This window comes from Pediculus humanus, genomic scaffold (genome assembly GCF_000006295.1).
Source record: "Pediculus humanus corporis 1103172107644 genomic scaffold, whole genome shotgun sequence".
NCBI classification, from domain to species: domain Eukaryota; kingdom Metazoa; phylum Arthropoda; class Insecta; order Psocodea; family Pediculidae; genus Pediculus; species Pediculus humanus.
The window spans coordinates 243577-258154 of NW_002987255.1; the positions used below are offsets into that span (position 1 = coordinate 243577).

The 14578-nt window shown below is 24.3% G+C and overlaps 6 protein-coding genes across 6 annotated transcripts; 3 read left to right on the forward strand and 3 right to left on the reverse strand.

Annotated features, from left to right (window-relative positions):
* Window positions 1-3918: 3918 nt before the first annotated feature.
* Phum_PHUM268910 (uncharacterized protein) lies at window positions 3919-4635 on the forward strand (the record flags this gene model as incomplete). Its single annotated transcript, XM_002426670.1, has 2 exons — window positions 3919-4430; window positions 4596-4635. 2 exons carry the CDS (start codon window positions 3919-3921, stop codon window positions 4633-4635), a joined length of 552 nt encoding a protein of 183 aa, XP_002426715.1.
* Window positions 4636-5527: 892 nt separating this feature from the next.
* On the forward strand, window positions 5528-6739 carry Phum_PHUM268920 (uncharacterized protein; the record flags this gene model as incomplete). The annotated part of the gene is made up of 2 exons (XM_002426671.1): window positions 5528-5876; window positions 5907-6739. The coding sequence occupies 2 exons, from the start codon at window positions 5528-5530 to the stop codon at window positions 6737-6739; spliced, it is 1182 nt and encodes a 393-aa protein (XP_002426716.1).
* Window positions 6740-7862: 1123 nt separating this feature from the next.
* Phum_PHUM268930 (Inositol polyphosphate multikinase, putative) lies at window positions 7863-9260 on the reverse strand (the record flags this gene model as incomplete). The annotated part of the gene is made up of 3 exons (XM_002426672.1): window positions 7863-8567; window positions 8693-9009; window positions 9134-9260. The coding sequence occupies 3 exons, from the start codon at window positions 9258-9260 to the stop codon at window positions 7863-7865; spliced, it is 1149 nt and encodes a 382-aa protein (XP_002426717.1).
* A 936-nt stretch (window positions 9261-10196) lies between these two features.
* Window positions 10197-12375, reverse strand: Phum_PHUM268940 (Short chain 3-hydroxyacyl-CoA dehydrogenase, putative; the record flags this gene model as incomplete). The annotated part of the gene is made up of 4 exons (XM_002426673.1): window positions 10197-10539; window positions 10643-10760; window positions 10912-11605; window positions 12256-12375. The coding sequence occupies 4 exons, from the start codon at window positions 12373-12375 to the stop codon at window positions 10197-10199; spliced, it is 1275 nt and encodes a 424-aa protein (XP_002426718.1).
* Window positions 12376-12686: 311 nt separating this feature from the next.
* Phum_PHUM268950 (TFIIH basal transcription factor complex TTD-A subunit, putative) lies at window positions 12687-14571 on the forward strand (the record flags this gene model as incomplete). Its single annotated transcript, XM_002426674.1, has 2 exons — window positions 12687-12721; window positions 14391-14571. 2 exons carry the CDS (start codon window positions 12687-12689, stop codon window positions 14569-14571), a joined length of 216 nt encoding a protein of 71 aa, XP_002426719.1.
* On the reverse strand, window positions 13420-14191 carry Phum_PHUM268960 (Meiotic coiled-coil protein, putative; the record flags this gene model as incomplete). The annotated part of the gene is made up of 2 exons (XM_002426675.1): window positions 13420-13557; window positions 13712-14191. The coding sequence occupies 2 exons, from the start codon at window positions 14189-14191 to the stop codon at window positions 13420-13422; spliced, it is 618 nt and encodes a 205-aa protein (XP_002426720.1).
* Window positions 14572-14578: the final 7 nt, after the last annotated feature.

The following is a 14578-nucleotide window of genomic DNA, read 5'->3' on the forward strand; positions in this document are numbered from 1 at the left end:
GTAAAGGCTTTGTTGTTTTAAGGGAATTCATTCACTCAATTCACATGACATTCTAAAATGTAAAAAAAAAAAAAAAAATTTTCCTGGCATTGTTCTGACCTTTTTCTTAATCGAACGGAAGAACGCAATGCCTGAATAATGAAGAAAGATGAAGGACATCAATTATGATTTTGCTTGCGAATTCTTTGTTATGTAACATATAATAAATTTTAATGGAATGCTGAAAAAATTGTATTTGACCTTGACCTCCCTAGACTTGCAGGTTTATAACATTCAGAAAAACTAGTTTGGCCTTGTCCACTTACATCTTTTTTTTTTTTTTTTTTTTTTTACTTTTTTATTTTGCAGAAGACAAAAAACACACAAAGACCCCCGAGGTATTATTGTAATAGTTAATAAAAATTTGATTAGAAAATATCATTTTTAATAAAATATAAAATTAAATTTGTAAAAAAAAAAAAAAAAAAAAAAAAAAAAACTAATTTTTACCAATGTTGATTAACAATATCCTTACAATCATATTTATTTATTTTTTAAAAATCCTTTTAAATGCTGACAGTGGGAAAAATTGATTTTTTTTTTTTCCCTTCCCGACAAAGAAAATAATAACCCAAATAAGAAAAAAAAAACCTTGATTTAATTGACTAAATGTTAAGTAGCAGTAACACTCCAGTAACTTCTCCAAGGATTATACGGTCATTATGTCAAAATTTTTATAATTTTTCTGACCTCGGTTAAAAAGCAGCCTTTTTTTATATTATAATAATTAAAAAATAAAAACAAACAAATGATAAATACATTTCTGTCAGCTTGTTAGTTCTAAAAACAAAAACAAAACCATAAAAACCTTTTTTTTTTTATTACTTTAATTGTTATTATTATTATTGTTGTAAATTTAAAAAATTTCACGCAAAATTTATTTTTTAAAAATAATGTTATGAAATGATAACGGTAATTATTGAACAAAAACAAAACTCCCCTTTTTTTTCCATTTTAAATAATATGTTATAATTAACATTGGTAATTTAATTAGATGAAAAAAGAAAATTAAGTTAACATTTTGAGTATGTAACAGGATTACAACAACATTAACAACATAAACATAAAAAAAAAAAAAAAAAAATGGTATGAAGAAGTAAGAAAAAAAAAAAAAAAAAGGTACAATTATAAAGAATTGTGTACTTTGAATTCATGGGCAATCATATTCAATGTCAAACAATTCAAATTAACTCATGATTTGTAATAAAATAATTGTTAATTAATTTATTTAAACTTATGATTTTAATTAAAAATAAAAACTTACCTTACATAAAATGTTAATTTAAAATATTCATAATAATAATAATAATAATAAATGTAATAACACAAACAAGGTTGATGAAATCCTTGTAATTAAAATGATAAAAATGTTACAAACATATTTAAATTTACATTTATTTATTTTTATTATAAAACACTAAATATATTATTAATATTGATAATAATAATAATAAAATTCAATTATAAATTTAATACCTTTATATATATATATATTATTGTTATTTGTAATGTGAGATATATAAAATTCAAATACCAATTGATAATTTTAAATATATGCAAGTTAATTACCACTTGCTTCTCATAGAATAAAGTCATATAATTATTATTTTATGTTCTAATTATTATTATTATTATGGATTTATAATAATAAAACTAAAAAATAAAATTTTAAAGGTGGTCATGGGGGAGTAAAAAGGGGCAAAACTTTGATTGATGCTGCATCATCCCCAACAATAAAATAATAAAACAAAATAAAAGTTTAGTTTTAAATATTTTACCTTATATGATTAATTACTTGAAAAAACTTCTAGAAGGAATTTTTGTTCACTATAATCATTCACTTTTTTACTTTTTTTTTTTCCACTAACAAAAACTAATTGCAATATACACACATATATATAAGTATTTATAAAACGCGCGCGCGCGTAAGTGTATGTGTGCGAGTGTAAATATTATATTTATATGTTACTAAATGATAATTTGCTAGAGACAAAAAAAACAAAAACTAAAAGAAAAAAGCATAAATTGTTATTTTCGACTTAAAACAATGCTTTAAAAACTCATATAAATACTGCGAAAGCATAACGATTTTTTTTTTTACATGGAGTACATGAATTGTTTCCCGCCACAATCACACATTATAAACTAACCTAAACTCAAATGATATTTGCGCGAACAAAGGAATTCGGGAATGATCGGTTTTTTTCGACTTATTACGTATTTCTTTAATTTGCAGGTATGAATTTTTTCGAATCAAGTATTCAAAAATACAATCCAAGTTTAATTTTCTTCTTTTTTTAATTTAAATATCAGTAAAATTTCGATAAAATTACAATTACTTAAGTAAAAAAAAAATAATTTGACGAAGGAATTAATAATTATAATTGCTTTATTATAAAAAATAAGTTTTGGAAAAAGAATATTATTTTAACTTTATGTAAGGAATACCCGAAGCGAGTTCAAGGCTATATCGATTTATTTGAAAAAAAAAAAAAAAAAAAAAAATTATTGCTACAAAGGTATTCTGCAATGAATGTATACCGCATCAGATTTATAAACACGGTATTATTTCATTTGCCCTATTTTTTCTTTTTATGTTAATAACACTTTATCATAAATTTTTTTTTAAAAATAAAATTTAAAATGTCACAGACACATCACAAGTGAAGACATAATAAATTTACTCTCTGAAATTTAAAAATAAGTGTCTACCAGTAATTTTGTTTTTTTTTTCTCCAATTATTCAATTACATGAGTCTATATCGATAACAACAATGTTTTTTTTATCTTATTTGAAATATTTCAAAATAATTAAAGCGGAAAAATTTTTTCTTAAATTGCTTTTATTGTCTTTTTAAAACCTTATTTTTAACCATGTATTATTTATATTCATAAGTTACATTCAGCTAATGAACAATTGTAATTCAGACAATTTTTTTTTTACAACAACTTATTTTACATGGCTTAAAAAGATTGGGCAAGATATGGTTCCCCAAATAACCATTACTAATGAAAGAAATTATTTTAAATTAGTTCTCTAGATAAGTTGTTCAATAGCGAGAGTTATGAGATGAATTTGCTAAAAGATACTCTACGCTAGCTGAATCAAGACAAAAAAAGACAATTATTTAGGACAAATAAAAATTCTTTCTTTTTTTTTTACCCATATATATATGTATATACATGTTTATTACAAAAGAAACTTTTATTGGTAAATTTTCTGCATAAAGTAAACTTTTCTCTCCATAGGTAATTTTCAATCGACATGAAACAAATTAATACATGTAAATTAATAAAGGTAAAGAAAATTAAAATTACAATTTTACATTTGAAAACTTTAGAAATTATTAAATACTTTTTTATAAATAGTTTTTTTTTTTTTTTAAATTCAAAAATTAGTATAAATACAGGAGGCATATTCCGTTGCGGCCTCCTTGATTAAAAATTTTGTTACCAACATTTACAAATACATGTAGGAATAATCAAAATCAAGTTTGCAGACGACAACCTCCAAAACTAAAATTGTTTGCAGGGTAACGTTTTTAATTTGTATTATGCGCAACAGCATAACATGCTTCTCTGGATTGATTTTGGTAAGTTTATTTTACGTCGAAGAATTATTGTTTTCGACTAAATTCATAATTCGTTCGAAATTTTATAGGAAACAAATAAAAAAGTAGCTCGTGATTTTCCCCTTATGTCTTGTGTGTGTGTTTTTTTTTCTTTTTTTTTTTTTTTTTTCTCTCCAACCAACATTTAAAATGCCATCATTTGATTTCAGAAAAATAAATTTTAGTTATACATTACAAATAAAAGTGAAAATAATGACTATCTATTTTGGTAAAAGCAGTTTTTTATAACTGGTATATAAAACTTATGATGTCACACTATGGCTTACCATTTAATTATGACGATCACTGGATTTGTGGAGCACTGGAATTGTCGATTGAAACTCTTGCTGGCACTAACTTTGAAATAAAAGTATCGCCCAACGATACAATAATGACCATTAAATCTAAGATTCAGAGCGTGGAAGGCATTCCAATATCTCAGCAACACCTTTTATATAACTTTACAGAATTAGAGAATTCTGCCTTTATAAGGGATTACTCTATACAAAATGGAGCAACTTTAAAACTTGTCCTGTCTATGAGAGGAGGTCCTATTAGTACGAAAAGACTTCCTCCCGTGGATGAAATGGCATGGAAAGAACTTCAAGAGATAATGTCTGTAACTCAAAAAGGTGATTTATTTGAAAAATTACCCACTGGATCCAGAGTTACAGTGTTGGTATTTAGAGAAGGAGATCATGTCAATTTACTAAGAGTTGTCGAAAATGAAGATGGCAGTTTTTCACCATTATCTGAAACTTGGAAGGGTTCTTCTATAAGGTGAGTACATTCATTTATATCTCTTTATTTTTAATATTGATATCTGAAAAAAGTAGGTCCAAAATTTTATATTTATAATTTGAGCATCTATGAATGAATTTAAAATTATCTCAGGTGAAAGCATAATATGTAATGATTGTTTTAAAATCAAATTTTTTTTTAAAGTTTCAATCACTTTCAAATGACCTCTGTTGAAATGATATAAAGTTTTTGTTCTTCTCCTGATTCTTTATTAACAATTTATTGCAATAAATTGTTATAAAAGTGTCATAAACTTTTTTTATTTTCTTAACAAATATTTCTCTTTTCGAAAATTAAATAATACTTAATAAGAATGTGGTATATTGATTTTGAAAAAGAAAAGAAATTTATTATCACTGTTAGATAATAAGGCTTTTTTTCAATGTAATTTTTATTATATACAGTTTATCGTAGTGAGGAGTGAGAGGCATTTTTAATAAGGTTTTTGTTTTTAATTTGAATGGTCGAGGCCCATGATTTTTTTTATTGTTTGGTTTTACATTCTTCTCTTTAAAAATATCATTAGTGAAGCATAATTTCATCCCCTTTGCAAGTTGTCTTTTTCCTCATTATCATTAAGTTTTAAAAAACAATCTTAAATATTTGTTTCCACTCTCAGTTAATAAACATTTATCTTAACTGTAAACCAGTATTTAAATTTATCACATCTCAATATACAATCCATCAACTCAGATGTACTTCTAAAAATATGATTACAATATAAAAAATTATATTAAGGAAATAAGTGTGTGAGCGTGGGTGTTTACTTTTGGAATAAACCAAATCAATATTTAACCGCGATATTGCAAACAAGACGTGATCAACAAAAATTAGTCCACTAAATTCCGTCATATGAATGACCCATTATGTTTCAATTATATTAAACTATTTTTTATTCATATATATATATATACGGAAAAATTCTATTTTTATTGGCTTAATTAGATAAATTGTTTTGTTCGTGGATTTTTTTTTTAAATCTAATTTATAATTTTAATTGTAGAAATTTATTTACTGAAGAAAATGCTGAACAATCAGCTAAAAGACTTCAAGAAAATTCAGTTACTATGGGAAAAATGCAGGAATTAAAAGAAAAACTTGAAAATTTATCAATCCATAGAAAGGAAAAACAAAACGAAAGCTTATCCTCTGTAGAGGATCCGTTACTAAGTAACGTTTCCGATGGTACACAGAAGGAAAGTAGTAATAAAGTCTTAGAAAAAAATCTTTTTGTAAATTTACCCTCGGGAGACTCCAATCCTACGAATTGTTCAAAATTAATTCAGAAGCCCGTACAAGATACTGAAAAGGAAACAAGCCCATGGCCTCGAAATCGGTTGATGTGCTATAGTAAATCATCCCTGGCTGCAATTGCAAAAGCAAGGAAAGAAGCTGAAAATATAATTCGTATGCAGTCGAGTTTGAGTATTTTAATTGATTCTGAATCTAATAAAGGTTACAAATTTCGACGAACGCCTTTACCCGATATATGCCGTTCGCCTAAAAATGAAGAACAAGATAAAAAATTAAGTGACAATGATTTAAAAAAAAGTTTGAGAGAAAAGACTGCAAAAAGCTTTGCTATTGTAGAGAAAAAAAGTGACTCGACGGAAACTACTAGAATTTGCCCTTCTAGATCCTCCGTCGTTGAATTGCCATCGAATGAAGAAATAGCAATAGCATATCCTCAAATTCCCAGAGAGGGAATATCGAGAACCTTAAGTAGAAGCAGATTTAGAGTCTCTAGATATGTTTTTAACAAAGACGAAAGGCCGAAAACAACGCCTGGCAATATCGACCACCGGAAATCACTCTCGGAAGTAAACAAGGAAATTTGTGATTTTATATTAGAACCGGAAACCCATAAACGAACGAGCCTTACTTTTCCCTCGCTTTCAACCGACATAACTAGAACGAATTTGAATTATCGAGTAGACGTTTTAGACCACGTTAACGAAAGTAGAAAACCCGAATCTCGAAGTCAACTTAAAAAGCGAGCATCTTCTTTAATTAAAAATCCGTCCTATCAAAATGATGTCTTGCTATCGTCTTCTTCGGGTACCCAGAAACTTACTCCGCTAGTCGTGAAAAAGCGAATGCGCTGTTCTCAGTGCAGGAAAAAGATAAACATCACGAATTCGTATACTTGTAGGTGCGGTCGTTTGTTTTGTGCAATTCACCGATATTCTGAAGTACACAATTGCCATTTTGATTACAAGGAAGAGGGCAAAAGAATACTGCAGGAAACGAACCCATTGATCGCAGCTTCTAAGTTGCCCAAAATGTAATTTTTTTTCTTCATTCTTTTATAGATATTTTATTTGCACATTGTTAAATGCTTATTGCAAGAAAAAAAATTTTTTTTTTTTAAGTTTTCCTCAAAATTTTTTTTAATTTATGTTGGGTTTATAGTAAAAATTAATTTATCAACCCAATTCTATTACCGTGTTTTTTTTTTGCCCTTTGAAATGTAGTTTAATAAACTTATGCCAATTTTTATTTTTATTTTTATTTTTTTTATTTTTTTTTGGGGGGGGGAGAGAGAGAAGGATAAAAGAAATTATTTTTATTCGTTAGAAATGCAAATTATTAAATAAAAATTTGTTTATTTATTTATTTTTTATAATTCATTGAATATTAATTAAATATATATATATATATATATATATATATATATATATATATAAACAATATTGTTATAATATTATATATATGTTTATATACTCACATATACGAATTAAAATAAAAAATTACTCTTCTTCTATATATATATATATATATATATATATATATTTTTGTAGATTAGTAAATTGAAAAAATAAGGAGTAGTTATTATATTATTAATTAATTATTGGTTTGTTGATTATTTTTTGGTTTATGCGTCGAAATAAGAATCACTTTGCTTCTTAGTCTATTACAATGAATAATTTTTTATTTTTTATAAATTAAATAATTGTATTTGTTAGTTTTGTTTTTTTTTTTTTTTTTTGTTATTTTATTTTTCTTAAATAATTCTGTCGGGGGTTTAGTTTTTTATTTAAATTTTTTGACCGTGGGGATCAATTAAGTATTAAATAATAAAGAAAAAAAAAGGTTATTATATAAATAAAAAGTTTTTATTTATAAAAAAAAATAATTTCTTTTTTCATGTTAACAAATAACTTTAGTTATTTTCTTCACATCATTTCGAATAAAAAATCTAATTGTATCGATTTAAAAAAAATTTAACAAATATATATATATATATATATATATATATATATATTTATTTTTTGGACATTTGGATCACTTGTTAGAAAAATATTATTAATTATATTAACTTGCTTGTTTTTTAGCACTTAATAAATACTTATTATTTTTAAAATTCTGGCCTTGATTTATTTATCATTTACACGATATTATTATTATTATTTATGAATTTGTTTCCGTTAAAAATTCTTCAAATACATCAACTAAATTTTGAAGACCGTTCAAATAATTTTCATCGATACTTTCAAAATCTGATTGAAAAACGTGAGCAAAATCAATCATGGCTACATTAACCCAAAGCTCATTATTTGATTTACCCATTAAATCGTTTAAAATTAAATTGTAATTGTCTTTCATATCTTGAAGATCTCTCTCGTAATTATTTATTAAAGAATGAGTTCTAAACAAATTATCAAAATTATTTTGGGATCGAATTTTTCTAAGGGATCCCCCCAATCTGTTGTGTGTTGAAGGTTCACGATTTTGTCCCATTTGAAAACTATTTTGTCTTCCAAGAGTGGATTTACTTAACTTATTTTTACAATAAACCGAATTTTGCTTAATATTTTGTCTTAATTTTGATGCATCGTAAACGAGTAATAGAGAACTGGAAAAAAAACGATATTTTTTTTGATATCGAAACCATCGAAGTATTTTCCACAATTTTGTCAAGAATTGAAGGATCAAACTTCTATTCCAACCATAATCAGCATTAAGAAATGTTTTTATTGCATTTTTAGCTCCTTGACCATTTAGGGATTTACCATATTCTCTTCCTTTTTTTATCAATTCTCCGGTTGATAAATTATAAACCTGAAAACCTGGAATACAAAAACCTAAATCTTGTTTGCATTCGCGGTATTTAGCCTAAAAAAATTAAATAAATATTCATTTATTATTATTATTATTATAATTATTTATATATTTATATTTAAATCTAACGTAAAATTATCATCATTAGTATTAGTATTAGTATTATTATTATTATTTACTTCTTCCGATTGTTTTTTTTGTTCGGTTGCATAAAAATCCCACGTTCGAGCTCCTATTTTTAAATCCATAATACAAGGTTCATTAAATTTATGTGTTATATTTTGTAATATCATCCATTTGACATTATAATCATCCGGATTTTGTTTCATATTAATTTGTGTCAAACCAAAATATGAAGGAACAAAATTTTTTAATTCAATATCAATTGGATCACATGAAGTTTTTAATTTTTCATAAAATTCAATTTCTCTTCGACCCTGGTCTTCATCCATGAAAACAGGTTTTAATACGTAACCGTCTTTATGACTAAGAAATTCTATGAAAAATTATATAAAAATAATATTAAAACATTTTTTTTAACAATATGGAGAGACAAAAATTTAATAATCAATTATGTTATGAAAAAAGAAAAAAAAAGGGGGGGAAAGATGAAAACTTACCAAAAGGTTTTCCCTTTTTATTTGAATGACCTGCAACCTGACATTCAAATATATTAACAGTGTCATCAAATGATATAAAATTTTGATTTGTATCTTCTTCTAATTTTTTTTCTTCGCTTTCAGTCATTATTAACATTTTTTTATTAAAATATCAACATTTAAAATGAAAAATTCTCACTGAAACCAAAAAAAAAAAAAAATTTAACGAACAGTAAAAAAAAAAAATGATGTTAATATGACAACATGCAACATTAAACCAAACTGCATAAAATATTATTTAATTTTAAATTTTTTTAAAAAAATAAAAATAAAATACACTCACACGATAATAATAATAATAACAAAACAAATAAAATGGCGAAATAAATAAAAATAAATAAATTCGTTCTTTTAGAATTGTCGTAATAAAAAAAAAAAAGAAAATGATTCTGCGCCGATTAAATCTCAACACGAATCATGTGATTCAATTTGTTGAAAAAAAAAAAAAAAAAAAATTTTAATTTGACCGTTGATCTTTGATTTTAAAAACTATTGACATTTTATTTATTTATTTTTTTTTTTTTTAAAGTAAAATTTTAATTAAATTCTCAAATGGCAAACAAAAAAAAAATAAAATCTCAAAATCATAATAAATATTTATTTGTTTAAACTCGTTATATTTAGTTTAAACAATCTCAAATAAATTATAATGAAAAATTTTAATTAAATTAAATTTATTTAAAGTTTGAATAAAATATTTTGGAGGATAAGGTTTCTTTTTTTTTTTTTTAATATTTTGAAAAATCCATAATTGTCTTGTAAAAATAATAAAAAGATTATCCCCCCCCTCCTAATAATTAAATTTTCTATATCTCTTAACAATATTAAAATTATTTAATTAAACTTAATTTTTTATTATTATTATTTTATTTTATTTTATGAAAAAAAAAAAAAAAAAAAATAACATTTGATGCCAACAAAAATTTAGCACGAGTATCCATTGATATTTATTATGAAAAACAAAATAAAAAATTTTTTCTTTTTTTTCCCCAATAATTTTTTCAACAAATGGGATCAGATGATTTTACAAGTACTTGATGGGGCCCACGTGTGAACTTTTTAAACTTCCATAAGTTTTAATTTTTTCAACTTTCTTCAACTTTTCTAATCTTTCTGATTTTAAAGATTGTCGACTGCGTAACAATCTGTGATTGAATGGTTTTTCGGATTTGACTTTTTTTGTTTTACAGGATTTTGATTGATTTTTTAATAGAGATTCATCCGGTTGAGGAGATATTATGTTTAATGTAGGTTTACTTTTTTGAGGATTTTTAGTTTCGGTATTTGCCAAGTTTTCAAAATAGGGTGAATAAATGAAATTAATGTTTCCAGCATTCCTACGAAATGCAAACACACAAGTATATTCACTGATTAAATATCATTTTATTTATAAATCTAGTATTTGATTAAAATTAATTAATAAAAAATATATATATATAAAAAAGAAAAATTAAAAAAAAATATTTTTACTTCTTGTATGTGTAAAAACCTTCTCCCGTTTTCTTTCCCAATTTTCCTTCTGCAACCAATTTCTGTAAGATGTTGACGGGCGAAAACATCGGATTATTAGGATTTTTATTATACCAACCTAGAAATATATTTTTACACTTATTTTAAAGTATATTAATATTATTATTTCAAATTTAATTACAAAAAAAAAAACCACAAGAGTTATTTAACAAATAATTAGTATTTATAACAATCTACAGGTTGGTTAATAAAAGAAAGTTATTCATTACCGTCTAAAATATATTTAGTTGTATCTAAGCCGACATAATCCAATAATTCTAATGGTCCCATAGGATACCCTGCTCCCAATTTCATGGCTGTGTCTATGTCTTTGGCAGAAGCATCACCTCTTTCTAACATTCTAGCAGCCTCGGCCAAATAGGGAATCAAAAGTCTATTAACTACAAAACCTGGAGTGTCCTTGCAAGTAATGGTAGTTTTCCCAATTAGTTTTCCCCAAGCTAACAATTTTTGATATGTTTCTTCTGAAGTGTCATTTGTTCTCACTATTTCCAGTAATTTCATTACTGGCACTGGATTAAAAAAATGCAATCCTCCAAATTTATCTTTTCTCTTGGTCACGGAAGCAATATCGCTTATCGATAATGATGATGTGTTAGATGCAAAAATAGTGTGTTCCGGAGCTATAGAATCTATTGAAGAGAATAATCTGTGCTTGGCACTCAGATTCTCAACAATAGCTTCCACCACCAAATCTGTATTTGCTACTGTTTCTTCCAAATCAAGTGAAATTTTCAATCGACCCATTGATTCAGCTATATATTTTTCTGCTTCACTAGAATTATTCTGAAAAAGCTTCTTTGCTACTCTATGAATGCTGTTTTTTATATTTGCATTACATTTTTTTATGGTTTCTTCGTTTACTTCAATTATAGTTACATTGGTACCTGATTGAGCACTTACCTAAAAAGTATTAAATCACAGTGAGTAATGTATAATTCCATTTTTTTTTTTTTTTTTTTTTTTTAATTAAATGTAAAATCTTTTATAATTCATAATGAAGACTCACCAGTATTTTTGTTAATGTTTTTATGTAAAAAAAAAAAAAATATGACACTTATTAGTTTAATAGCACAAATAATAACACTTTTGTTTTTTTTTTTAACTATAAAATAGTTTTAAAAAAAAAAAATTATGTAACAGCAATAGTAATGATATAACATAACAAAATTTGACCAAATCAAAGAAATTGATTTGTATCTGTTATAACATTAAACAAATAAAAAAGTTAATGATGGAAAGTTTTTTTTTTTTTTTTTTTTTTAATAACCAAATTATTATAACAAAAATGGAATAGGAGGCATTCAAAATAAATAAGGGTGTTTAATTAAATAAAATTTTATGTCAAATTTAAGAATCTTTTAAAAGTTGTATACGCAGCCAAGTTGAAGAAAATTATCACGCGAGATAAGTATTAAAATAAAATTTGGGTTCAGGGAAAACTAAATTATTTTATTGTTATCAAATAATTTATTTTTACCAAATTTCCAACTCTCGCTTAAATTATTATTCGGTGTTTATTTATTTACAAATAAAAAGTTTGGATAACTTACTTGTGCGATTCCGGATCCCATAAGTCCTCCTCCAACAATTGTGACATGATTAAAAACGTTACTGCGATTAGAATGAGATGTATTTATAAATCTTTTAGCTGTACGAAAACAATTTGCCATTTTTATGTAATTAATAATTTTTCGACGGTAAATTTAAAAAAAAAAAAAAAAACGAAAAGTATAAAAAAACGAATAAATAATTTCAATTAATTTTTTTTTATCATTAAAAATCCATTAAATGTACATTTAGAATTTAACATATCCATATAAAAATAATTAATTAACCCATATAAAAAATTTTACGTGGCATTCGACTTTGGACAAAAAATTTTCTCTATGGTTTTTTTTTTTTATCTTGAAAATTCAAATGAACTTGTTTTGTAAAGTGGTTAAAAATTGAAGTAGAATGAACGTGATCGACATTTTGTATAATGGTGCATGTAATGAAAGGTGTCTTGGTAGAATGGTTGGTATTATTTATCATTTACATTTTACAGTTGAAACTTGTTTAGAAAATTTTCTCTCGTTTAAAATAAAATGCATTTGATAAAGAATCTTATTTTTATATTCATGGCGGTTTTATCGTTTTGATTTTTTATTTTTACATTGTTTTATTCTATGAGGCAAAAATAACCGAAATGAAATTGACTTAAAAGAAATTGCTGTAAAATATATATATTATTCATTAAAAAAATTTTATCTCATAAATATTTTGATTAGAATGTAATATTATTGAAAAATACTGTTATGAAAAGCCCACTGATGAAAAAGATATGTAATGTACTATGTAATTTATTATTTGTGAAATGTTATTGATGTAAAAATAAATAAGTAAATAAATACTGCATAGGTTTAATTAAATTACAATCTATATTTAAACAGTAATTTGTTACTAAGTTTAACAAAAAAAAAATATCATAAATAAGTAAGTTTGTTTTAAGATCTTTCTTATAAATTAAATTAACTTAATATTAATAATACATATATATATATATTAATATTTTTCAATATTTATTTTTATTAATAATTAATTAGTATAAATTTTAATTGAAAGAATTGTTCTTAAACTTAAAAAAGTTGTACTTAAAAAAAAAAAAAAAAATTCATTCCTAATTCATTAATTTATTAGTTTTTCTCTTTTTTAACATTTAAGGATAAATAAGGTTAATCTAAGTAATCAAAATCTGACAAAATTTGAAATTGTAAGTTGAATAATTTTTCTGATATAGCAAACTTATTTTTACACCAAGATTTTGTTATAGAAATGTTGTCTGTCCACTTATTGGCAGCATTTTTGATAATCTGAAATTTATATTTTTTATTATTTTGGGTTATTAAGATTTAGTCGGAAAACTGTTGCTACAAACAAATTATAGAAAACTTTGCAATGTAATTTTTATATTTTTTGAAATTTTGAATTTTTTTTTTTTGTTTTGTGACCATCTATTTAACTCACCGATATGTCATTGAGTAAACATTCTTTAGTTTTTGAATTGTATTTTTGACTTTTTTTTTGTTTCTCTTCTATTTCCTTTTTTATTTTTCTAAGTTTATTAACTTCTTGTAATGTATTTTTCCTGGTTTCTGAATTTTCTCTGTCTAATTTTTCATTTTTCAAAGTTTCCTTTAAATTGTTGAATTTTTCATTTATGATATTGTAATTTGAATTAAGTTCGTGTAGCTTTTTTGTTTTTGCTCTCTTGGCTGTGCTAGGATAAGCCCAATAATATATGGAGGTGCCTATTTTATCTGTGTCTACCAAACCTTCATCTACTAGTATTTGTAATATGTCTTTAACTGATTGTGTTATTATACCCTTTTCTTTAGGAGCCATTTTTTCTAATTCTTTCACTTGAAAAAAGTCTTTTTTTTCATAAAATAACTCTAGCAATCGAATTTTTTTTTCTTCTATGCTTAACCCTTTTCTTTTAGACATCTTCCTATAAATTATATATCACTATTATTAACAAAGTAATCAACAAATGAATAAAACAAAAATTGTATATATATATATTATAAAAATTTTAGAAGGGAGAAAAAATTGCTAAATTAATGCAGGAGCTGCTTAAAGATACGATTATAAAGTACTTTTATTAGTAATTTGAATATTGAAATACTAATTTGTTTTATTTTAGTGACCAAGCAATGAAACAATTTCTTTTACATTTGGATGAAACACTAGCATTGGGAAAAAAATTTATAATTCAGGATTTAGATGATACTCATTTGTTTATTTCATCCGATATATTATATATACTACAAACAAAAGTTGATGATTTAATTGATCAAATTAGTGCTCCGGTAACTGAAAAATAAATTTTAA